General features: G+C 39.1%; 2 protein-coding genes across 3 annotated transcripts in view; both read left to right on the top strand.

Annotated features, from left to right (window-relative positions):
• Positions 1-2763, top strand: part of PDLIM3 (PDZ and LIM domain 3) — a 31717-nt gene extending 28954 nt beyond the window's left edge. For both annotated transcript variants that reach the window (XM_083367543.1, XM_083367544.1), the window contains one exon: positions 1105-2763. In XM_083367543.1, the coding sequence (XP_083223669.1) occupies positions 1105-1294 (190 nt within the window). In that variant the 3' untranslated portion in view covers positions 1295-2763. The remainder of the gene's footprint in view (positions 1-1104) is intronic.
• A 729-nt stretch (positions 2764-3492) lies between these two features.
• Positions 3493-25216, top strand: CCDC110 (coiled-coil domain containing 110; the record flags this gene model as incomplete). The annotated part of the gene is made up of 6 exons (XM_083368075.1): positions 3493-3547; positions 13372-13424; positions 15630-15695; positions 16853-16951; positions 22118-24107; positions 25170-25216. 6 exons carry the CDS (start codon positions 3493-3495, stop codon positions 25214-25216), a joined length of 2310 nt encoding a protein of 769 aa, XP_083224201.1.
• Between the last annotated feature and the right edge of the window lie 1339 nt (positions 25217-26555).

Below are 26555 nucleotides of genomic sequence, written 5' to 3'. Positions count from 1 at the left end.
ACTTTGCTTGTCAGAAGGTTGAAAAAGATGACCACCTAAACCTGGGACATAGGGACGCGGTGGCTCAGTGGGTTAGGACGCTGAGCTTGTCGATCAGAAGAATGGCAGTTTGGCGGGTCGAATCCTGAGTGCCACGTAGCAGAGTGAGCGCCTGTTACTCGTCCCAGCTTCTGCCAACCTAGCAGTTCAAAAGCACGTAAAAATGCAAGTAGAAAAATAGGGACCACTACGGTGGGAAGGTAACAGCGTTCCGTGCGACTTTGGTGTCTACTCATGCCAGCCACATGACCACGGAGATGTCCTCAGACAAGCGCTGGCTCTTCAGCTTTGAAATGGAGATGAGCACCGGCCCCTAGAGTCGGAAACGACTAGCACGCATGTGCGGGGGAACCTTTACCTTTACCTTTAAACCTGGGACACTGCAACCATCATAAATACATATCAGTTGCCAACATCTGAATTTTGATCACGTGACCATGGGGACCCTGCAATGGTGGCAAGTGTGGAAAATGGTCATAAGACACTTTTTTCAGTAACTTTGAAAAGTCACTAAATAAATGGTTGTAAGTTGAGGACTACCTGTATTCTGAGGTTGAGCCAAAACAATGCTCTCAGAACAAACATTCAGTTTTCCCCACTAGATTAAAACAGGACAAGACATAAATTAGACAGGACATAAAAGCGGAAGAGAACAAACAAAACCACTGATTCCTGGAAACCTCACAAATAAAATCAAAATGCCATATTATTCATGACACATTGTATACGTTTGTTCTAACATATTTTTAAAAGGTTAAAGAAGAAAGCATGGGGCCTTGCTATAAATAGAACCCACATGTCCTGCGTGCGCAAAGCTTTTTAAAAAATATTTCGTTTAACTCCAATTGGGAACCTAACCAAGCTGCCCTTGTAGAATGGCCATCATAGAGATTAGAACCATGCCCAAGAACATGGTAGAGCTGAAGAAGACTGAAGCTCACAATTTATTGACCCCTGGGAACCTAAGCAGGAGACTTGTCATTGATTTCTCTGTCCCAGTCTCTGAAAATTGCATTCAGCTGACTTTTTCTTTCTGTTGTTTTTTTATTATTATTCATTTAACAGTGGCACAGTAGTAAAAGCCCGTGACAAGTACAGGCACCCAGAATGTTTCATCTGTTCCGACTGCAATCTCAACCTGAAGCAGAAAGGTTACTTCTTTGTGGAGGGGCAGTTATACTGTGAAACTCACGCCAGGGCTCGCATGAGGCCCCCAGAGGGTTACGAAGCTGTCACCGTTTACCCCAAGGCTTAACTGTTTGGAGAGACACATGCCTGCATGCACGCCCAGGGCATTCTCAGCTTACAGCAGCTCTAGGGCTAATGGCCTAAATCCAGCAAACTGCTCTTTGCGAGGGGGAGGGGTGAAGGAGGATAGGATGGAGGGCTCAGGGAAAAGGATTGGGGTTTTTAGTAGACCGTTCTGGGTCTGGAATAGGGGATAGGCTTTTCCAAGACTTTATCACAAGGTCTGCCAGCGTAATCTGACAGGAGTAAACATAACAGATTGTACTACATTGAGCAAATAAAGTTCTTCCACGTGGGTTTTATTTTTGTTCAGATGTTTGCACACACATTACTAAAAAAAGGATCCAGTCCATTGATGTTCTCATCCTCCAAGCCACAAACACAAATCCTTTGTTAACGACACCTACCTGCTACAGCCTTGCGAGCATTGATTTGCTTTTATATCCGTGTCAAATCTCTGTGATAAATCAAATGTGTTGCTTGTTCCTATCCACATCCTTGCTGGTTTTCATGACCCACAGTATTACTTTTGCCATCTTTTCCTCAACTGCAAGGCAAAGTATACTGCTTCTAGGGAGAAGGAGATGTACCTGAAAGTAGAGTATCTAAATGCATAGCCATTAAAACTAGTAGTAGCAAACCAGACAGAGACAGAAATGAAGAAGACTCATAGCAGTAGGAGAGGGTAACAGTTTCATATTGGCAATGAATGGTTTGCTGCGATAGAAACACACTTTAGTATAAAATAGGCCCAGCAAAAAAGCAAGTTCTTTTTAAATCAGCCACAAATCACAAGGCTTTTGATTTTTTTTAAGTATTGTCACAGTTCCTATCAACTGCATTTTTACTTGCTCTGCCAAGTTTTCTCAGCCTGGTGCCTTACAACTCCCATTGTTCCCATCAGGAGGGGAGCTTTCCCATGTTTGTTGCTTGGGAAGCAAAAGAGGAAAATAATTCCTAGGCTGAAATAATGTGAGCTATTTGTTTTTATCCTTATTTCCTTTTGCTGCCTAAGCAAATCAATTAGGGAAAGATCAGCTAGGAAAGCAGCAGGCCATTGAATTGATAGCTAAACGGAAATGGGATTACATTTCTGGAATGGTGGGATTCTCTGCCTCAGGGCAAATGGTTCACATTGATCTGGTGTTAGGGATCTATATATGTAGAAGGATATAGTTCTGAATACACACTTGCTCTTCCTTTGCAACACTACCTGCTCCTCATAGTGGATGAGCAAGCACATGTCCATCCAGGATGCTAGCTGCAACTCAAGCTGGGTCAGGGGCTTTGCTTATGTTCAATAGTAGTGTGCCGTTCAAAATTAGGATTTTAAGAATCTCAGCCACAAAGGTATGTTGATATAGGTCTTACATACATTTGAAATTATAATGGTTGTTGATTATTAAGAGTTGCAATTCTGTAAGTTTCTTTGATTTCTCCTTATAAAGGCAATTAAAAAGCTTTTTTAAAAAAGTGTTTTCTAAGAGTGGTTTCTTTTTGCAACATTACCATTAACCATATACAGAATACAAGGCATGTGAGAAATGGTGACATTTATCGCCAACATTTTTTTAAGGGAACAAGGGAACACCACAAATTAACAGCAGTTATCTTCTCTATGGACCCAAATGATTTCATATGTTTTTAGAAGAAAGTTTTCTAAGGTCAAGCAGGTTTGGCCTATGTCTTAAGAAGCTGACAGCAGGACTGTTGAGGTGGCAATTCATAGTAAGCATTCTTAAGTTAAGAATAGCCTACTTTATTTTGAAAAGAAAATGCCATGATAATCCTCCAAGGGAAAACAGTTAAAATCCATTTAAAGAATGTTTTTATTAGGACCAATTTACTGTTTTATTCTGATATACATGGTGTGTCTGTGACCAATAATAAAGATATTCATTACTTAGAAATAACCAAAGCACCACCAAACCATGCCAATGTGTGAGTGTTGTGAATGTTTTAAAATTTATTTATTTAATTGGATTTGTATACCGCCCTTTCTTGAAGGACTCAGGGCAGTTTACAGGGAATTAAAACAAATACAAAAATTAAAAACAATTAAAAAGATTATAATAGTCCCTGAGAGAATAAAAACCCCAATTAAAATTAAAAATAAAATCATTTATTCTAAAAGAAATTAGGTCAGGAGCCAATCAAAGCCAAATTGTGGCCAGTGGCATCCATGGGGAGGTGGGATGTCGAAATATGAGGATGGCAGGAATGATATTGCAGGTGAAGGAAGCCCTGACTCTCTTTATGGGTAATTATGAGACTATAAAGCAGTAGGGTAGGATGGCACCTCAGAATGGAAGTACACCTAACTTCCTAAAGGCTGTAAAAATACAGATTCTGCCACCAAAAATTAGCCTGTTTGTATTTTGTTGTATTATGCAATTTTGCCTCATATCTGGCTTGGCCAAGAAGGGGGAAAAAAGGTAGAGAAAAATCTATGAATTCATGAAGCATATCAGGTTTCAAATAGAGGCATGGGTAGCAAATGCTTGCTTCATGAAACATGTTTGAGTTGTGCCAGAGGTTTCAGCTAGCATGCGGTGCTTGACAGAAAACTATTCAACAAGTTAAACGGAGCAAATTGGAGCTGTTGGATGAGAGATCTGTGTCTTAGTTGCCTTTCAAGGACAGGTATCAGTGTTGCTTAATAATTAAAATGCAACATTGTCAGCTTGGCAATTCTCCACAGAGAGCCCACAGAGATGACTAAACTGTTCTTTAATTATCTATTAGCCTGCCAGCCAATAAAAGAGTACAGTATGAAGATTTAAAAGCAAAGTCTTCATATACCTAGATCACTTGTCACATTAAATGAGGAGGGGGTCCCAGCAGCAGCAATTTTCCCAGGGCTGCCCAGTTATTTCAAACTATGGCAGCACATTTTGAAAAAATCCCACGTAACCGTAGGAAAGGGAGCTTTGGCATTATGGTTATATTTTTACCACTTTTGACGTTTCACAAATTAGGCTGCTCACTCAGATTTCCATGAGTTGAAAAAAATATTGAGGGAATTTGTGTGAATTTAACTTCTATTGGAAGATTTTTTGTTAAGAGGGCAAGCCAAATACTTTCAACTTCTCTCTGGTAAAAGTTGCACCATTACAAAAGGCACTTCTCTATGACTCCTTCATATATACCAAACAGCTGGAGAGAGGTGGGGCATTTCTTGATTGTTCTCTGTATAATTGTCTAAATACATTGACCCATATCTATAGCAAAAGCCTTCACAAGATAACTCTCAAATCTCTTCCTAGTCCTCTGGCACAATTTAAAACTCATGGGTAAAAAAGGAAGCAAAACATTAGTAATGCAAAATAAAGAAGCTTCACAAACTTCAAGGCATAATACACATCTACCTTATTGTTCCTCTCACAACTGTTACTTGGCCCTCTTCAGGTATTAAAAATTGAAACTATGGTACGCAATTCCCAAGATACCATAGAATTCTGATATTGATGAATTAATTAATGCCTTTAAGATGGTACTGATTTTTAGCAACCACATAGAGTAGATAGATTTTCTCCAGGACAATCTGCCATAGTCTGGTCTTTTAGGACTTCCAGTTGTGAACCCTTCACCACTGTAATTAAGTCCCTCCCACTTGCTGCGGATCATCTTATTTTCTTTCCTTCTACTTTTCCCAGCTTTCAAACTGCCAGAGAACTAGATTTCCATATAATGTGTCCAAAGTAGGATAATTTGAGCTTGGTCATGTATGCTTCAAGAGAGAATTCCCGGTTGATTTCTTTGTTTTCTTCGCTGACTGTAGTATTTTCAGGAATCTTCTGCAATATTAAAGTTCAAAAGCACTAATACTTTTTCTTTCCTGCTTCTTCAAGGTTAACTTTTGCTTCCATAGAACATTACAGGGAAAAATAATGGCTTGAAGATGCTCAATCTTAAATTCGCAGTTTCAGGCAACTTTGTCTACACCTCTCAGATGAGGCCTTTAGAAGGGGAAGTAAATTACTTTATTGAAAGGTATTCTGATTGTCAATTATGTTACTAAGTTGTTTTCATAGGGATGCCAATATGTGGCTCTTCTTTCTATATTTCATCTTCATCTCTTGGTTATAGGAGTGGTTTTCTTCCCTCACTTCAACCCAAGAAATAATCTCTTTGAAATAAACATATTTTACTGCAGCATCAACCGCATTTTATTCTATACATGTAATATCTCTTGTTAGAATATTATATTACAGCTACTACATCTTGGTTACAAACTAGATGGCAGAAAAGAATTAAGGGTTTTCTGCATTTCCTTACTGCCATTTTGGAACATGTGGATGTTTGCCCTTCATATAGTAGGTAGGTAGGCAAACACGTGGTATATAATGCCAATACCATTATAATTTAATCTTACTCCAATAGTGTTAAGAGCTTTTAGATGGAAAGTGATGTAAATCCTCTACACTTCTCCAAATCACCAGCATTAAGACAATGCACAAGTGATTATGCTGACTTGGGCAAAAACTCTCAGCTGATTTAAGGTGTTCTCATGTCACTGCAGCAAAACTATTCCAGCAACCGTATTTATCCAAGCAATATATCAAGTTTAAATAGAGATGCTAGCCCCAAAATCTAATTTTTGGACTAAACAGAACAGGAATGAGCCAAAATGCCTAGGCAGTTAAAAACTGGGAAACAAGAAGTGGTAACAAGTCAGAAGACAGAATTATACAAGAGTACTAGGGTTTGTGCTCTCTAAACTGACCTGCTACCTGTTAAAGCCCATAACCACTTGAAATAAGATTCAATATCATGCTTGAAGTAAGGGGTTCAGGAATTAAATAGTACGGGGTATCCCTGGAAGTAAGACATAGAATAAATAAACCAAATCAAGACATTGGAGGAATTACAGTGCAAGAGAGCTGCTTAAATATAGATTTGACATATTTGTTCTTGTGTAATAGTGCTGGATTAAGTCCAATGGTTGGCCTTTACAGCTGCTACTGAACAGGTGTAAGAGGGACTTTGTGAACATAGTTTATGCAAGTGTTATTTGGGAGCCTAGCAGAAATTCATTGAGTTGGCCTGAGATCATTTGTAGCCTGAAATGCCTGCTCCTAAGGGGGACTAGATTGTCCTTTGAACAACAACAGTTTTTTCCACTTTGAACAATTAACTATATAAGCCTGAATATTTCTGCAAATCTTCTATTTTACTTTTTTATGGTATAAGCCCTATCCTTGATGAAAACAACAAAAGGTCATAAATGAAAAAGTTTACTTGTCTAATCCCAGAAGTCATTATTAAAATCAATGGTTGCATATAAAATAAAACAATTCAGAGGTGCTGAAGCAGGACTTCTAAGATTGTCTTCTTTCTTGACTGTAGAGTAGGCCAGTGATGGTGAACCTTTTAGAGACTGAGTGCCCAAACTGCAACCAAAAACTCACTTATGTATCATCGGGTGCCGAGTGGGCATGGCCCATTGGGTGGGTATGGTCCATTGGGTGGGCGTGGCTGTATTAGTAACAGCAGACTGTGTGGGACTAAAAAGTTCAATCAATCAATTCCAACTTTGCGAGATCTTTTTTTTTTCCCATGAGAAGTTAAAATCGATAGATTGATTGAACCTTTTTTGGGGGGGGACACGGCGGTGGAGGTCTAAAGTGAAAAGGTTTTATAAAACACAGTGGAAGGCCTAGGACTGGGGCAACGGGGCACGCGCCCACAGAGAGGGCTCTGCATGCCACCTATGGCATGCGTGCCATAGGTTCGCCACCATGGGAGTAGGCTATAGTCTGCCGTTCCACAGGCCAGATGCATCACATGGAAGCCACGCCCACCCCAGGTCCAGCCATTGGAAAAAAAGTTGTGATACATCGCGACACATCACATGACATGGCGAGTTTGACACACCTGCTATAGAGTATACAGTTAAAAGTACTTAAGGGAAGAAAAGAAAATCTATCTCCAAAGAGAGATCATGCTTCGCAAACAGATTGTAAGGAATCAGTATCTATACTTGACCACAATGATGTAACATTGCTGAAATAGGTATCTTGATATCATAGCATCACTAGCAAAAGTGGATGTGAATTTTCAATAGAGATGGCAACCTTTCTAGTGGAGATGATGAGAGAAAAAAAGGAAATCTCATCTATAATCTTGCAGTCCTACAAGGACACAGAATTATTAGTTGGCAAATGCAGATGGCATAGCTGTGATGTCAAAGTCCATAGCTCTATCTGATATGCAGTGAATGCAGCATTCAGTAACCTTTTGCTGTTTTTGGTAATATCAGTGCTTTTTTTGTAAAAAAAAAAAAAAAAAAAAAGGTGCCAGAACTCACACACGTCCTACCCTACAAGATTCCATCCAAAAAAAGGTGCCGGAACTCCGTTCTAGGTGTTCTATGACAAAAAAAGCCCAGGGTAATATGATTTACTTATTGGATCCATAAAACCCCAAAATACTCACAGCTGTTACTATTATCATCATATATTTATATTTATATTATATTTATTAAATTTTTATACTGCCCTTCTCCTGAAGGACTCAGGCCGGTGTACAGGGCAATAAATGTTAAAATACGATAATACAAAAGTTAAAAACATTAAATAATTATGCCCAATATAATACATTAGTTAAAATCCATGTTAAAACCCCAAACCCCAAACCCATCAGACCAGGCCGGCTTGTTCAAATAAATAAGTTTTTAGATCACGTCGGAAGGAGCGAAGGTCGGGGGCCATCCGGAGCTCAACCGGTAAGCGGTTCCACAGGTCTGGCGCACCCACAGAGAACGCCCTCCCCCTGGGGGCCACCAGTCGACATTCTCTGACCGGTGGCACCCTGAGGAGGCCCTCTCTGTGGGAGCACACTGGACGGAGGGAGGTTGACGCTGGCAGCAGGTGTTGCCGTAGGTAATCCGGACCCATGCCATGTAGGGCTAAGGATTGCTGGTGGCTATTTATCTCTCCAACTGGTGGTCTTGCCTGGTCATCTCATCTTTCAGGTGGAGATAAAGAAAGCAATCTTGCCTGCACTGCCTGGTGCCTTGTGGATTGAGGATAGTGGTTAATGAAGCCCAAAGCATACTGTTTTGGGGTGTGAAAAAAATAGAAAATAGCCCCTTTTTCAAGGTGAAGGTACACCCCAGGAACATGCTGCAATGTACCATGTACTGCATGAATGGTAACTGCAAAGCAAAAGTCCATCATACCTCTGTTCAAGACTGGATGCCTGTTTCTGTTTGGCCTTTGTCCTAAGAACAGCATGAACTCTCAAAATAGGCAATCTTTTGCCTCACAGGGGGAATCAAATTCGAGAAGCTTTTGGCAGGGAAAGTAGACAATTAGGAAAACAAGAAGGCAATTCTCACCCAATTTTCAAGTGTTTTCAAGTGCTTTGTTGTGCTTTTGGCTTCGGCAGGAAACGGCTAAATGATGGGCCATGGGAGTGGCCAATCCTTTCTTCTTCAGTTCGGACAGTAGCTCCAAGCCCTTCTACCGCTGACTGGAGAGACCTCTCCCCGCTCATCGCCCCTTCAGGGTGACTTTAGACCCCTTTACAGCCCCCCCCCCATGAAGAAATCCAGGCAACATGAGGAGTGATTCCCTCACGCATCTGGCTGCACCGAAAATCCGGAACCGGAAGCCAAAATTAAAGTATTATTTTTTATAATTATTTGACGGGGAAGGGTATGTGATGTATTCTTCCAAACATATATCCCATCTCTATAATTAGGGGCATATGTGAGGAAGAATACCCAGGCATGTTATACTTATGCTGGATTTATCTCCGATCATTGAAAAGATGAAAGGGTCTGATCCCTCTCTCTAGTTCCTGAAAATCCTAATGGCATTAGTACTCAATGCTGTGACCCCAGTTCTCTGGTAACTGTGTCACAGAGCCATACATGGATGGCCAAAGACACTTCCTCCATGTAAGCCTTACCTGGTGGTTACCACCAAACTGGACTTACCTTTGGCCACCCAAGTCCTTCACATAGAGATGAAAAAGAAAAGAACTGAAGGACCATTTGCATGTCACGATGCTCCTCTAAGCATTGAATTAGAAGAGCAACAAATTGCCTTTAAGCCTTTTAAACTTACTCTGGACTTGTTCATAAAGTTGTATGTCAGCTTTTTCTCTGTGGTGGATTTTTGCTAGTACATGTTGTTAGAAGAATAATTTGAGGGTTCCACGAACTGGGATAGTGCAAAACCAAATAAAAATTGAAATCCAGACATACTGTGAGAAAGAAGATTCATTTTATTCTCAAGAACAAAGAGATTTGTTTGGGGGGAAATGGGGTCCAGAGACTTGGTTTTAGAGGAGGACTGATGCTTGGTGTGAGCTTGGGGGTGGTGTGTGTGTATATGCTGGTTTTAACATATGTCCTTCCTGTGCAGATGTGCAGCTTGGGATGCTCCTGATTTGGACTTTGTTCCTGAAGTGTGTGTGAAATCTGGAAAGGAAGTGTCTATGGAAATTCTCACTTTTGATTCCAATATTTTGTTTGAGAAGCAGTATTTTGTTTGGAATGAACACAATTAAAGATTATAATATAAAAACTTAAAACAACTCTACCTTTACTTTCCCTTTATTAAAAAAAATACATGATAGAACTAAACCCTTTACCCATTTGTTCCATCTGAACCAAAGAACAAATTGCTTTTGAATCAAGCTCGACTCTTGGTGAATTCACAGGATATCCATATCTTTTTTTTGGCGACAACAGTGCCAGATGATTTGCAATGCTTTGGGGGGGTGATTTTCTTTTCAATTCATTTATTTATTTTAGCATTTCAGTGTAAGCTTACTGTGAAGTTGTCTGGTTGTCTCATATATAGGAAATAAGCAATCCACTCTGGCGTTTTTACTTTATTTTGCACAGCCTGTGTAGCTTTTAAGATGGTCAAGGACGCCTACACATTACCATATATGGCTGGGTACAAATTGGAAAAATACTTTTACTGCCTTTTGATGTAGAAAAGGACAAGGAAGAGAACAAACAACCCACGCAAATGCTGCATCTTCGGGCATTAGCTTTTATTAAAGCTTTATTAAAGTCTGTTAAAGCTAATCGGAGACAACCGGGCCTTTTCAGGAAGGGCGATCCCCGTTCAAAACACGTCCTTCTCGAGGCGACTAAATGCAAGGATTCCGAAGGACAACCAACCGCACCTTCCCGCCCGCCTTATTCCCTCCCGGCGTTTCCAGGGAAGCTCGTTGCCAGGCAACGACAGGAAGCTTTGGGCGGACAGTGACGGTTTGCGCATCAGCGCTTGAATGTGAGGAGCTGCGCGTGGGCGGACGCGACACAAGATGAGAGCCAGATTTCACTCTCGTGAGTTAGACGCGGCGCCGCCTGGTGGGTGAAAAAGCTGGCGGGCGAGCGAGCGGGCGGGGGATTCCTTTCGCTCCAAACGCAGGGCGTCGTTTCATAATCCGGAGTCTGTTGCAGGGACTCGGGGAGACCAAGAAGAACCAGCCCACTCTGGTTCCCTGCGGGAAGGAGAAGAGCTCGTGCTGTCCAGGAAGACCCTAGCTTTGGGGAGCCGACATCCAGGGGGTCCAAGTAAGCACATTCCTCCTCCAGCTGCAGTTGCTACAGATGTGCTACAGAGGTGATGGGCAAGGCAAGTTTCTGTCCGTGATGGGAGACAGTGTCACGCTTGCCCTCTGTGGGATGATACAGGAATATTTCCCATTTTATGCCATCATATCATGTGTGGATAATCTACAGTTAGATTCAGTCTAAAACTAGTAGATACTTAAACATTAAAGTCATATTTGCAGGACCGTCTGCTGCCAGGAACGACTGCCCATCGCCCTGTGCGCTCACACAGGGAGGGCCTCCTCAGGGTGCCGTCGGCCCAACAATGTTGACTGGCGACCCCCAGGGGGAGGGCCTTCTCTGTGGGGGCACCTGCCCTTTGGAATCAACTCCCCTTGGAGCTCCGGATGGCTCCGGATCTCCGTTCCTTTCGTCGCGACCTTAAAACATGGCTTTTTCAACAGGCCGACCTGGACTGATGGAAGGGAGGTTTTCTTAATTTTGTTTTATTGTGTTTTTAATTGGACTATTTATGGGATGATTTGATTTAATACCTTTTAATGTTTGTATTTTGTGTTTTTATCGTTGTTAGCCGCCCTGAGTCCTTTGGGAGATAGGGCGGCATACAAATCCCATAAATAAATAAATAAACAAAGACCTAAAATTAAGGTAGTATATTATTATTTGCGACTGGTTTCATTTAATATTCCTATATATATGTGCAAAAGTATCCCAGTAAGGCTAACTTTTGCAATAATGTCAGCTTTTGAATATTCAGAAATATAGTGCACTGGAAAAAACTCTTAAATTAACTCCAAGGTCAGTTTTGTTTATATATGAACTGATGAAACCTTTCAAACCAAGCAAGGTACAAAAGCAATAGCTGCACCCAGTGCAATAACAGCAATTACACATAATAGTAAAAATATGTTACAGAACAATATTTGATAAAACTATAATTAATGTAGCATTCCTCATCTTTTTGCCAGCTTCCAAGGGGTCTGGAGACTGGGAACTTCACTGGCCTTGGGGTTATTCTAGAAAAGGAAATTCACCACTCAAAATGCCAACTTTTCATAATTTAATAAACACTGTGCTATTGATATATTTGTCATTATTGAAATGCATTTTTACTTTCCACCTTTGGTTTCAGAAAATGAGACAAAATAAACCCAGGCATTAGATCATATTTTATAAAATCTTTTGGGCAGGATGAATGATCCTCAGTGGCATGGTGGCCTAGTGATGAACACATTCACCTCCCACTTGGAAGGCTGAGAGTTCAATCCTAGGTAGTGGCAGATGTTTCTCTCTCAGGATGCAAAGAGAAAATACCTGCTGCAAACTCCACATTGGTATCAGGAAGGGCATTTGGCCAGTAAATGGAACTCAGCTCCATTCAGTCATCCCAACTCTACCCCCAAATTAAGGGGTTACAGGGTCAGAAAAAATGATAGATGCTCTCCACAACTGCTCTTCTTTGGCTGTTGAATGATGTCGTGTCCTACTGTTGCTCTACTATTATATTTTGGAGGCCAAGCTAGCAGCTTTTCATGAACCCTGCATCCATCATCTAATACAATGTGTTTTTCAAACTTGGCAACTTTAAGATTGGTGGACTTAGCTGCCAGAATTCTCCAGGCAATTGAAAAATTCTGGGAGTGGAAGTCCACACTTTTTAAAGTTGCCAAATTTGAAAAAACTGATCTAGTATATGCTATATTCAGTTGTGAAAGACTAAACTTGTTTGGCCTTCTACATCACACCTTAGCATGTCAGCCATTGGTTAACTTAAGCCTTGGATAATCAAGTGCTTTGTGTTCATGCAACAATAAACTAACCACACAGAGTGGATTCAATGTAGAAATCTTGAATGTCATTTGGGTGCAAAAACAGCAGTCAGAATACAGGCTGCAGGGAAAGACTACAATCAAAGGAACTGTCAGTTGAAGCTAAGTAGCTGATCTAACTGGATATGTGTAGAAAGCTAGATTTAGATTGGCATGAAAGAGTGTTCTGCCCCTGAACTGTATCTCTTATTGAAATACCTACAGAAAGTGTGTGACTTTTGGTGCCTCTACCTAATGGCTGTTTCAGGGAACAATCTAAAAACATGAGAACAAAGACTTACCGTAGCTTCCAGGAGGACTTTTTAAATATATTTTAAGCTCATTATCCTTCAAAGCAGCAAGTTGACAACTCTGGTCAATGTGATATTGTAGTTTGTAATTATGGAACATCCAACACATAGATATATGTTATCAATGAAGAGACAGCAAGTTTAAGCCACATGCTTATGCCTCCCATTAGCAGCCTGATATACTGTACCAGTGTAAAGTATTAATTCAAAGACATTTCGTTCAAAAGAATTGGATCTATATAGGAGTGGATCTCAGATCTTGGGAACTAATTTTTAATATGCATTTAGCTAACAAAATATACATACTAAACTTTCTGCACTGAACTGAGTTCTTCTGTTTAATGTTCCTTGCAGGCTTCTTGCCTAATATTTAAATTCTCTAAACATTACATATGCAGGATTTGTTGTTTTGATTTTTCAGAAATATTAACTTCAGGAAGAGATGGTCAGCTCCAGCCACAATCAGCACTGGAAGTAAGCTTACCTCTTTGGAATAGTAAGGATAAAGACTATGTTTTTCTGAACTTCCCTAATCTTGTAGCTCCCAATATGTTGGATTACAATTCATATAATTTGGCCGTGTTTGCTGGGAATTATGGGGCATGAAACCAACATAGCTAGACCCCAAAATAGGAAATAACAAATTAATGACTAAGTAGCAAGAAATTCTACTTTTATCTTTATTCCTTTGTGGTGGTGATGGTTTTTATTCTTTTTACTTTGTTTGGTATGTTCTACTCCTTTTTTAATAACTTTTTTAGAAGAAAGGCAATTCATATGTAGCAAAAATAAATAAAAAATAGCCTGATTTGAAGACATTATAAAATAATTCATAAGTTAGAACTTAATAAATTGGCAGCTCCTATCCATGTGTATATTCTGACTTATTAATTAAAATGTATAATTCCTTATTTCAAAAAAAGCTGCAGAACTATACCAAACATAATTTAAATCTACAACAGATACCAGCTAATCTCAATGTACACATGTTGTACTTTGACAATAAAGGTTTTTTATTATTATTATTATTATTATTATTATTGTTATTATTATAACAAACATTTGAAACAGTAGATCCTGCAGCAAAAAGATATAATTAAGCAGTAAAAAGCAAAGCTGGCAGAACATGGATCCAGAAAAGATTAATCTAGTTAGCACTTTGGGACAGATAGTTCAACATAGCAAGCATGTTATCAAGAAACAGATATAATAAGGGCACAGCAGTTTAAAGATAAGGCTGATTCATATAGGAAGACATGCTTAAACATTTCAAAATTGACAAATAACGCCTTGAATTACACTTATACTGACAGTCAGTCCAGCTGATTCATTATACTATAGGGATTGTCTTCAGCACTTTGCCCAAAGCAAAATTCTAGCTCCTACATTTTACATTAAAATGAAAAAGTACTATTTATTAGAATAAATGTAATTATTAAAACATCACATGATTTCCATTGAGCAAATCCATGAAAAGTTGTTTATAGCATAGGCCACACTTTTAAAAACAAGGTGTTTTAGGGCTGAGGGAAGCATTGAGGACAAAACTGTCCATTCTTTTTTATATTTTGTGGGATTTGGAAAGCTCAAGGCAGAATAGGTGAATTAATTCTAGTAGGAATTTTATTTTAAATTTCATAGTGTTGAATATATATGATTTGTTTCCAGATCTGGAGCTGAGTGTGGGCAATCACATTTAAAACAGTCCATTCATGGAGCTGGCAGGTTTTGTAGCAGTATAGCTACTTTGATTAAATATTATATCGTGTTGCTTACTCTCTTTTTAATAATAATTTTATTAAAGATTGCAATTACAATATAAACCAATACAAACAAAAATGAATAAGAAGAAAAAAGAATTTAAAGGCTTGCTATATGGATGCTCTGATAGAATGGTTTGTTTGCTATCATCACAGTGGTATCTCCAAAATATAGTCCAACCTGTGTTCTGTTGAATTTAATCATGAGCTTTTATTTGTCGTCATATCATATATTTCTCCTGCTATTTTATGGTCAAGAAGTTCCCAGAGAACTATCCAGCTCTATGTGGTGACAGAGAGCATTGGAGCAATTATATGAATAGCCCAGGTTATTTCCCACCTCAAAGACTGATTATGCCCTCAACATCAAAAACTTTTAAACATATTTCTTTAATACTAAGAGTAGAATATCTTAAGACATAAGTTAATCTATTCCATAAATAAGTCTCAAATAGGTAATTAACTACAAAGCAGAGTAACTAAATTTACTGTTTGCTCTTAGCCTAGATAAATTATTTGAATAATTATATATAGACTGGAAATTTTTGAGGAAGTTGCTTTGCAGGAATATTGATAGATGGCAATGTGATTTATAACGCACACACACACACACATACGGTATATACATTTTTCTCTTTTTTTGCTCATAGTTACCCCCTCCCCCACCACACACACACACACTAATTACTCTCTTTTCAGTATTTTACATTTTTCTATCTGCAGTCCTGTCCATAACTTATCTAGAGTAAATCACACTGAGCTCAGTGCAAGGTACATAGGAGTGTTTAGAACAAAAATGAAATATGCTATATCAATTCACTGTCTTCTTGAGAACTAGAACAAAACAGGATTACAGGTTTCTATAAGGAAAGAGGATAGACATTCCCAGCTGAATATTACCTATTTTTACAACTTGTAGATCTTACAACAGCAACTGGAATCATTTCAAACTCTTCAACAGCAAACTTTAGAGAATGTAAGCATGGTAAGAATGCTTCATAAATACTCATGAAATAAGAAAAGAATATGTGATAATTTATTTTTAATAAGAAGTGAATTAAAAGTAAACGTAATCAATTTCATATATACACTTCAATACAGGGTGAGAAATTCCAAGAATTCTTCTAAATTGTTATGTTCTTGTACTTGAAGTCCCCTTTCCCCTACCTTTTTCCATTGCAAATCCAATTTTTTTTTCTTAATTTAATTTCTCAGGAGGGAAGGGAATTACAGGCTTCCTCAGTTTGCGATGTCTCTAAAATGGATTGCCATAACAGGTTATATTGAGAGGAAGTCAAATATGTGCTTAAAGCATTGATATTAATGGAATATGGAATATCTTTCCTAATACATTACCCTGATTTTTCTTTTCTTAGATCAAATACATTGGTAAATCAAGACTAGTTTCTACCTATACCCATTGTACTGCATCATATCAGTCAGTCAGATTTCTATATATATAAAGCCCACAAGCAGATCGTGAGCATAACTGATCACAGCTTTCTCTAGATTATTTTGTGTTCTCAAGACTCTTCTAATACACATCTGGCATTGAACTGCCCATTTCTAAATAAGGAGTAACCCACAGCCCATTAGCCTGAAGCAGATGGCAAAAGAAATGGAATTCAAAACAAGGGCCATGTAAAGCATTCAAAATAGGGGCCAGGCCACTGGAGCAAAAAAGAAAAAAGAAGAAAAAAGATCTCTTTCTCAAAGCATTAAATTTACTGTATCACCTTGTCCTGGAAGATCAGAGCAGTTGCTTCAAAGGCTTTTCCCCAGCAGGTGATCCCAACTGTTCTATTTCCAAACTTTACACTCTTATCAAATTTGGTTAGTACAGAAGAAGTACAGAAACTAGGAAAAAGTGTGGTTTTATTTAGGAAAAGTTTTGTATGTTATGTTTATGAGTGTTTATTGTCAAACATATCAATTTGTACATAGAATATATTGTGTAGTCAGAAATATCATTACTGTCCATCCAACACAGCAACAGATAATTTCTTCAAGGCTGAGTGTCTCTGAATTCAGTAGGATTTACTTTTAAATTGGCAGAGTTAAACAAAAATGCATATCAGAATACCTTACAATCATAATTCAAATAGTTCAGGAGAGTTTAATTGTTCATTTGCATTTATTCAGGTTCAAACTGAAATTCATGAGATACTTAATAAAAATATAACTGATATGAAAAGTCCAGACAATTTACTTTTTCCCACCACATCTATCAACATTTCTACGGTATGCTTTTTTTTCTTACTAATAAATACTTTGTATATTAAAAGTTATATACTGTTGTTCTGGAAAAACTAAGAATCAAACTTTTTCCAATCCCTTGGAATCATTCATCCATCATTTTTCATCCAAACAGTCATTTGTATGTGATATGTAGTCCTATATAAAACATTGTAGCATAATGCTTTAAATTGTCCTGAACAATCCAATTCTTTTTCATGTCTTCTGCTGTGGTTGTGGCAGTCTAATAATTACAAAGGTTAATACATTGCTCATTAATTTTGTAGTTAATTTGTCCCTTTAAATCACTGTGTATTAGTACAATGAGCCCTGAGAATAATACAAAATGACTACTAATATAGCATATGAGTCCAGAGAGCGCTTGGTCAAAAAAACAAAAACAAATGTTATTCTGTTAAATCTCAGCAGGTGTTAGTGCAGATAATAACTGAAGAAGAAACTTCTGGGAACTCATGTGAGCCTCTCATTTTAAGGAAGAAATATATATGTGTAAAAAAATAAGAGGGAAGTTAAGCAAACTGAATAAAGACCAGTTCTTCCAAGAGTTAAACAAACCACTCTTTAATCATATTTTGTAATACAATCATCACTAACTATACTGGGGCAAAAGACTAGCTGCTTCAATCATTCCCTGAAACTTCTAATCAGTTAGACGTCAGGAAAAATGATGTAACGGTTCATTTACATACAGAGTTGTTCACCAATGGAACAATCTGCCTCAAAGTGATGTTTAACCAACTACAGTACTTGGGTTATACTCTGTACTTAAAAAACACATTGTAGCTCAAAGTGATATGTAAATAAATCTATCTGCTACCAGGAACGAATTCCCATCGCCCAGTACGCTCACACAGAGAAGGCCTCCTCAGGGTACCGTCACCTAGACAATGTCAGCTGGCGAACCCCAGGGGAAGGGCCTTCTCTGTGGGAGCGCCAGTCCTATGGAATCAGCTCCCCCCTGAGCTTCGGATAGCCCAAGATCTACAGTCCTTTCGCCACGGCCTCAAAACACTCCTTTTCCACCTGGCTGACCTGGACTGACAGGCATTTTAATTATATTTACAATTTTTAATTTATTTTAATTTTTAATTTTAATTTATTGCACAGATGACTTTAATTTTAATTTTATCTTAATCTCTGTACTTATTATATGTTATTGTTGTTAGCCGCCCTGAGTCTTTTGGGAGATAGGGCAGGATATAAGTCCCATTAATAAATAAATAAATAAATTTTCTAGGAAATGGTCAAGAAAATAGAAAAGATAAATTCCATGAATTCCTATTCATTTCCATCTAGCACTTACAAAATTCCTTGAAAGGTAGACAACATAATTATTAAAAGAAATCCTTTATTTATTTATTTATTTATTTATTTATTTATTTATTTATTTATTTATTTATTTGTTATTGGGACTTATATGCCACCCTATCTTCAGGGCGGCTAACAACAATAAAATTGTTGTTGTTGTTGTTAGTTGCGAAGTCGTGTCCGACCCATCGCGACCCCATGGACAATGTTCCTCCAGGTCTTCCTGTCCTCCACCATCTTCTGGAGTCCATCTAAGCTCACGCCTACTGCTTCAATGACTCCATCCAGCCACCTCATTCTCTGTCGTCCCCTTCTTCTATTGCCCTCAATCTTTCCCAGCATTAGGCTCTTCTCCAGTGAGTCCTTCCTTCTGATTAGGTGGCCAAAGTATTTGAGTTTTAGCTTCAGGATCTAGCCTTCTAAAGAGCAGTCAGGGTTGATCTCCTCTAGGACTGACCGGTTTGATCGCCTTGCAGTCCAAGGAACTCGCAGGAGTCTTCTCCAGCACCATAGTTCAAAGGCTTCAATTCTTTGGCGCTCAGCCTTTCTTATGGTCCAGCTTTCACTGCCATACATTGCAACTGGGAAGACCATCGCCTTGACTATACGCACTTTTGTTGACAGGGTGATGTCTCTGCTTTTTAGTGTGCTGTCTAGATTTGCCATGGCTTTCCTCCCAAGGAGCAAGCGTCTTTTAATTTCTTGGCTACAGTCCCCATCTGCAGTGATCTTGGAGCCCAGGAAAATAAAATCTGTCACTACCTCCATTTCTTCCCCATCTATTTGCCAGGAATTGAGAGGGCCAGATGCCATGATCTTGGTTTTCTTAATGTTTAGTTTCAACCTATGTTTTGCACTCTCCTTCTTTACCCGCAACAAGAGGCTCTTTAGTTCTTCTTCACTTTCTGCCATTAGAGTGGTATCATCTGCATATCTTAGGTTGTTGATGTTTCTTCCGGCAATCTTAATTCCAACTTTTGATTCATCTAGCCCTGCCTTTCTCATGATGTGCTCTGCATATAAGTTAAATAGGCAAGGCGACAGTATACAGCCTTGCCGGACTCCTTTCCCAATTTTGAACCAATCAGTGGTTCCGTGTCCAGTTCTCACTGTTGCTTCTTGGCCCGCATATAGACTTCTCAAGAGACAAATAAGATGGTCTGGTATGCCCATCTCTTTAAGGACTTGCCACAGTTTGTTATGATCCACACAATCAAAGGCTTTAGCATAGTCAATGAAGCAGAAGTAGATGTTTTTCTGGAACTCTCTAGCTTTCTCCATGATCCAGCGTATGTTAGCAATTTGATCTCTAGTTCCTCTGCCTCTTCGAAATCCTGCCTGTACTTCTGGTAGTTCTCGATCCACATACTGCTGGAGTCTACCTTGTAGAATTTTAAGCATAACTTTACTAGCATGAGAAATGAGTGCAATGGTGCGATAGTTTGAACATTCTTTGGCACTGCCTTTCTTTGGAATTGGAATGTAAACTGATCTTTTCCAATCCTGTGGCCACTGTTGAGTTTTCCAAATTTGCTGGCAAATTGAGTGTAGCACTTTTACTGCATTGTCTTTTAAGATTTTGAATAGCTCAGCTGGAATACTGTCACCTCCACTAGCTTTGTTGTTGCTCAGCTTTTCTAAGGCCCACTTCACTTCACATTCTAGGATGTCTGGCTCGAGGTCAGTGACCACCTCATTGTGATTATCAGGGACGTTAAGCTCATTCTTGTATAGTTCTTCTGTGTAATTTTGCCACCTCTTCTTAATCTCTTCTGCCTCTGTTAGGTCCCTGCCATTTTGGTCCTTTATCATGCCCATTTTTGCATTAAACGTTCCTTTCATCTCTCCAATTTTCTTGAAAAGATCTCTGGTCCTCCCTATTCTATTGTTTTCTTCTATTTCTTTGCATTGTTCATTTAAGAAGGCATTCTTATCTCTTCTAGCTATTCTTTGGAATTCTGCATTTAATTGGGCATATCTTTCTTTTTCTCCCTTGCCTTTCGCTTCCCTCCTTTCCTCAGCTATTTGCAAAGCTTCCTCAGACAGCCATTTTGCTTTCTTGCATTTCTTTTTCTTTGGGATGGTTTTGGTTGCTACCTGTTGTACAATGTTGCGAACCTCTGTCCATAGTTCTTCAGGCACTCTGTCTATCAGATCTAATTCCTTAAATCTATTTGTCACCTCTACTGTATATTCAACAGGGATATGATTTAATTCATACCTGACTGGCCTAGTGCTTTTCCCTACTTTCTTTAATTTAAGCCTAAACTTTGCAACAAGAAGCTCATGGTCTGAGCCACAGTCAGCTCCTGGTCTTGTTTTTACTGACTGTATAGAGCTTCTCCATCTTTGGCTGCAGAGCATATAGTCAATCTGATTTCTGTGTTGACCGTCTGGTGATGTCCATGTGTAAAGCCGTCTCTTGGGTTGTTGGAAAAGAGTGTTTGCTATGACCATCGTATTCTCTTGACAAAATTCTATCAGCCTGTGCCCTGCTTCATTTTGTACTCCAAGGCCAAACTTGCCTGTTATTCCAGTTATCTTTTGGCTTCCTACTTTAGCATTCCAATCCCCCATGATGATAAGGACATCATTTCTGGGTGTTAGTTCTATAAGGTGCTGTAGGGCTTCATAGAACCGGTCAATTTCATCCTCTTCAGCACTGGTGGTTGGGGCATAGACTTGGACTACTGTGATATTGAATGGTTTGCCTTGGATTCGAACTGAGATCATTCTGTCATTTTGAGGATTGTATCCCAGTATTGCTTTTCCTATTTTTTTATTGACTATGAAGGCTACTCCATTTCTTCTGAGGGATTCTTGCCCGCAGTAGTATACCTGATGGTCATCTGAATTAAATTCACCCATTCCTGTCCATTTTAGTTCGCTGATACCTAAGATATCAATGTTTAGTCTTGTCATCTCTTGTTTGACCACGTCCAGCTTTCCTTGATTCATGGATCTTACATTCCAGGTTCCTATGGAGAAAAAATCTTTACAGCATCGGACTTTCCTTTCACCACCAGACATATCCACAGCTGAGCGTCCTTTCGGCTTTGGCCCAGTCACTTCATTCTTTCTGGCGCTACTAGTACTAGCCCTCTGCTCTTCCCCAGTAGCATATTGGACGCCTTCCGACCTGAGGGGCTCATCTTCCAGCGTCATATCGTTTTGCCTTTTGGTACTGTCCATACGGTTTTCATGGCAAAGATACTGGAGTGGGTTGCCATTTCCTTCTCCAGTGGATCACGTTTTGTCAGAACTCTCTGCTATGACCTGTCCGTCTTGGGTGGCCCTGCACGGCATAGCTCATAGCTTCATTGAATTACGCAAGCCCCTTCGCCACGACAAGGCAGTAATCCATGAAGGGGAACAATAAAATACAATAATACAAAAGTTAGAAAGAAATTAAATTAATGGCCCCAGTAGAATAAATTAAAATTAAGTTAAAAATTAAAAACATAATTAAAATCCCTGTCAGTCCAGGTCAGCCTGATGGAAAAGGAGTGTTTTGAGGCCGCGACGAAAGTACCGGAGGTCCGGGGCCATCCGAAGCTCAAGGGGGAGTTGGTTCCATAGGGCTGGCGCTCCCACAGAAAAGGCCCTCCCCCTGGGGGTCGCCAGCCAACATTGTCTAGCCGACATTGTCTAACCATTCTTACCATAAAAAACACACATGCACAATGGTAAGGCAAAGAAAAGAGAAATATTAGAAGATATATTATTAGCAAATATACAGATAACTGGAAAAAGACAATCCTCATAACTTTATGTATTTTTTGCAAGGGGGGGAATTTAAATATTTTAAAAAGTTTTAAAATGCTACTTTTCCCTTTGTTTCAGCCAGGAGAATATCAAGAAGCTCTTTATTTTAAGAAGCAGCTTCATCCTGATAAGAAACCTGATACCAGTCATGGTTCAGAAAACAAGTTCAGCTCTGAATTTAAAAACAGGATTCTAAACAAATACAAAGTAACTGGAATATCAGAAAACCATACCCAAGAATCTAGGAACAAAGCTGTTCTCTCTTTAAATGATGATGACATTAAGAATTTTGCCAACAGCACTTTTTCTCCAACATACATTGGTTTGGGCTCAGAAAAGATGACACATCTTAGACTATTAAAAAATTACAATGAACACAAACCCTCTACAATATTCCATAATTATGAAGGGAAAGAATCTTTATCAGACAATGTAATTCCTTTCAAAGATTTAAAAGTGGAAGATAAAAAGGCTACTAGACATGAATTGTCACATTTCCTTGAACTTCAGAACAGTGGCAAAGACAATGATTCTGGTTATTTATCAGAACAGGATTTAATAGAAAAAGTAGTAGATATGTCAAATTATGATTTTAAATTGAGGAGGTTTTCAGAACTAGAGGGTTCAGCAGATACGTTTCAAACACTCACTGCCTCATCTTCAGAAAATTATCAAAGTACACTGAAAACAGCATGCAAGGACAAATATAAGAATAAAGAACATCTCATGAAAGATAGTGCAATCGACAAATTGCAGATAAATCTGTTCTCCAAGATGCTTAAAAAAAATGAAACACAGCTGCTTAAGTCAAATCAAGAGTTCCAAAACTATGTGGATCTGGAATTCTCTGATACAAATTCTGTACCTGATGATTATGCTGAAAGCCGTAGACTTTTACATTTGCCCTTGGGAGAGTCTGACCATGGTCAGAAAAAAGAGATGGTTCTACATGAAGATATGAAGACGCAAATGAAACCTCTTACTGATGTTATACAGTGTCTGACAGAGCAAAATTCAAAATATCAGAATCAAATTAAGGAATTGCATGATGAGAATAATAAACTTCAAGAGAAATTAGTTAAATCAGATGGAGACAGCAAGGAATGCCTGAAAGAACTAAAGCGATTACTGAAGAAATGCAAAGAACTTCAACAGCAAAAGTTAGCACTGGAAGAAAAGCAGGATCAGCTATATGATCAAAATCAGCGGATAATGAGAGATGTAAATTATTTTCAGAAGAAAGATCAAAAAGCCCAGGAAAGTTTGGCTTTTTTCTCAAAAGAAAAAAGTAATCTTATTGCAACCTTAGGATCTTTGGAAAATAAAGTTTTAGTACTTCAAGAAGAAAAAAAGACACTGGGAGATGAAGTCTGCCAACTTAAAGAAGAAAAACAATTGTTAGGGAAAGAACTTGGAGAAAAACAGAATGAAATACAAAAACTGAAAGAAAATGAGAAGATTGCAGTATCAGATATGGAAGCTGTTCTTAGGATGTTACAATCATTTAAACATGAAAAACTGAATTCTGATAAAACATTACAGGTGGCACTGAGTTCTAAAAAGGTACTGGAGAAAGAACTTCAGGATGCCCAGTCAGACAAAGCTCAAGTTGAGGAAAAGCTTCTAAATGAACGTAAAAATGCAAAAATAGAAGGTGGAGTTTTGAAAACTACTTTATCCAATACTGAAAGAGAATGTGACCGACTAAGAACCATGATAACTACCATTACAGAAGACAACAAGGTTCTCAAGAAACAGCTGAATGAATTTAAACAAGAAACCTATGAATGCAAACATAAAATAAGACAACTGAGTGAAACAGTCTTACTAAAAGAAAATGTAACACGTTCCATAGAGAATGAAAGAGATGCACTAAGGTTTGAAGCACAGCGTCTTCAAAAGAACAATGCTAACCTCAAAGAGCAAGTTACTACTTTGGTCAATGAACAATATAAGCAAGAGTGCAAATCCAGAAGCCAAAAGCAAAATGATTTCTCTATAGATTCTACTCAGATTTGTGAAGAAATATCTAGGTATCAATGTATTTCTTTAATGCGTGATCTACCAGGCAAGTTTTGCTATCTAATATATAATTTTAAGAGCCCTCGTGACACAATGGTTAAAGTGCAGTATTGTACGCAAACTCCAGCCATAGCCTGGAATTCGATCATGACAGAGCTCAAGGTTGACTCATCCTTCCTTTCTTTCGAGGTCGGGAAAATGAGGACCCAATTGTTGGGGCGCAATATGATGACATTGTAAACCACCCAGAGAGTGCTGTAAAGCACTATGGGCTGGTATATAAGCCTAAAGGCTATTGCTAAAAGTCTATTTTAGGTTAAATTCTTAGTTAAATTAAGTTGAATAATTAATTAATTAAATTGAATAATTAAATTAAATATTATTAAATTAAACAATTAAGTAAATTGTTCTTAGAGAAGAACAAAATATTTAAACTATAACTGTGAGGAAACCAGTGCCAATATGAATATATCAAACTGAAGGGGCTCAGCATCATATTCAGCAGAACCTTTTCCATTCATATGCATACAAATACTCATCCCTTTTCTGTTCTGAGGCATACAAACGTATACGCAAATCATGGGTGAACCAGCCATGACCTTTAATGGGAGATTTATCCAGGTACTACACTATACTCCTTTAGCCAGATAGAAAAGAAGGATGAATATGGACTGTTTTCTGCAAACTCTCAAACTTTAGATATTTTCATGTATATCCAATATTGAGAACTGAAAATGTAAGTATATTCATATTGACCTTTTTATATATGACGTTATATATAGGCATTTTAAATTAGGGAAGTGAAATTGTCACAAAAGTAACCAGTCAATATTTTGTAAGAGATAAAGCTCTAGTCCTAAGTTTCTGGCAAGAAAGAGTTTTAGATGACCTACTGAAGTGAATATGGAATAGACTATGTATTTTAATCAATAGAAGGCATGTGAATGTAACCAAGAACTATTGTTTAGAAATGATTATTAATATTGATAAAAAGTTGAAAGCGTTCATATCTTGGATAACTTTTTAGCAGTATTGGTGTATAGATTTGTTGCTATCACAAATTGCCTCCTTTGATTTTGTTTGTAAAGAAAACTGTCTTTTTTTCTAGGCAGCTCCAGGCAAACTCCATCAATCAATCCTTCAATGACACTATAATAAAACATCTTTGAAACCTGTTTAAAACTCTTATCTAATTTCTACCACTTTTCTTTAAGCTTTATGATAACTTTTGAAATGTTCCAGAGGTAATCAAGAACAATGACTTTTCACTTATATATCTAATCACTTTGCTACCCTTATCGCGTCCGCAGATAATCGCCCGGCCGCCCTGTTTAGGGTGACTCGCTCCCTCCTTAATCAGGAGGTGAGGGAGGAACCCTTGCAGGGTCGTGCCGAGGAGTTTAACCAACATCTGTCGGACAAAATCACTCGGATTCGGACCGGTCTGGACTCTGACTGGGCAGAGTCTGACAATCAGGACACGGGTGGTCTTGTCAATATTACCTGGGAGGAGTTTTATTCTGTGACTCTGGAGGAAGTGGACAGGATTATGGGGAGGCTGAGCTCCACCACATGTTTATTGGACCCGTGCCCTTCCTGGCTGGTTTATACAGCCCGGGAGAGGACACAAGGCTGGTTCCAGGCGGTTATATCTGCCTCTTTGAGTGAGGGTAGTTTCCCCGCCGTCTTGAAAGAGGCGGTGGTGAGACCTCTCCTCAAGAAGCCTGCCTTGGACCCAGCTGTGTTGAATAACTTTCGTCCGGTCTCCAACCTTCGCTTTCTTGCAAAGGTTGTTGAGAGTGTGGTGGCGCATCAGCTCCCTCTGGTCCTGGATGAAGCGGATTATCTAGACCCGTACCAATCGGGTTTCAGGCCCGGGTACAGCATGGAGACGGCATTGGTCGCTCTGGTGAATGATCTCTGGAGGGCTTGGGACAGAGGACATTCCTCTGTCCTAGTCCTATTAGACCTCTCAGCGGCTTTCGATACCATCGACCATGGTATCCTGCTGCGGCGTCTCAGGGGATTGGGAGTGGGAGGCACGGTTTTGCAGTGGTTCTCCTATCTCCTGGGACGTTCGCAGTCGGTGTTAACAGGGGGCAGAGGTCGACCTCGAGATCTCTCGTTTGTGGAGTTCCTCAGGGGTCGGTCCTCTCGCCTCTCCTGTTCAACATCTATATGAAACCGCTAGGTGAGATCATTCGTGGCTTTGGAGTTGGGTATTATCAGTACGCTGATGATACCGAGCTTTTCATTTCGACCCCAAACCACCCCAGTGATGCCCTCGACGTGATGTCCCATTGCCTGGAGGCGGTTCGAGTCTGGATGGGGAGGAACAGACTTCAACTCAACCCCGACAAGACTGAGTGGCTTTGCATACCGGCATACCGGGTTATTCAGGATATTCCATCTCTCTCTATGGGGGGTGAACTATTACCCCCCGTAGATAGGGCTCGCAACTTGGGAGTCCTCCTAGATTCACGGCTCACTCTGG

The sequence above is a fragment of the Vipera ursinii genome (assembly GCF_947247035.1).
Source record: "Vipera ursinii genome assembly, chromosome: 7".
Classification (NCBI taxonomy): Eukaryota; Metazoa; Chordata; class Lepidosauria; order Squamata; family Viperidae; genus Vipera; species Vipera ursinii.
This window is presented reverse-complemented; position numbering and strand designations above follow the sequence as displayed.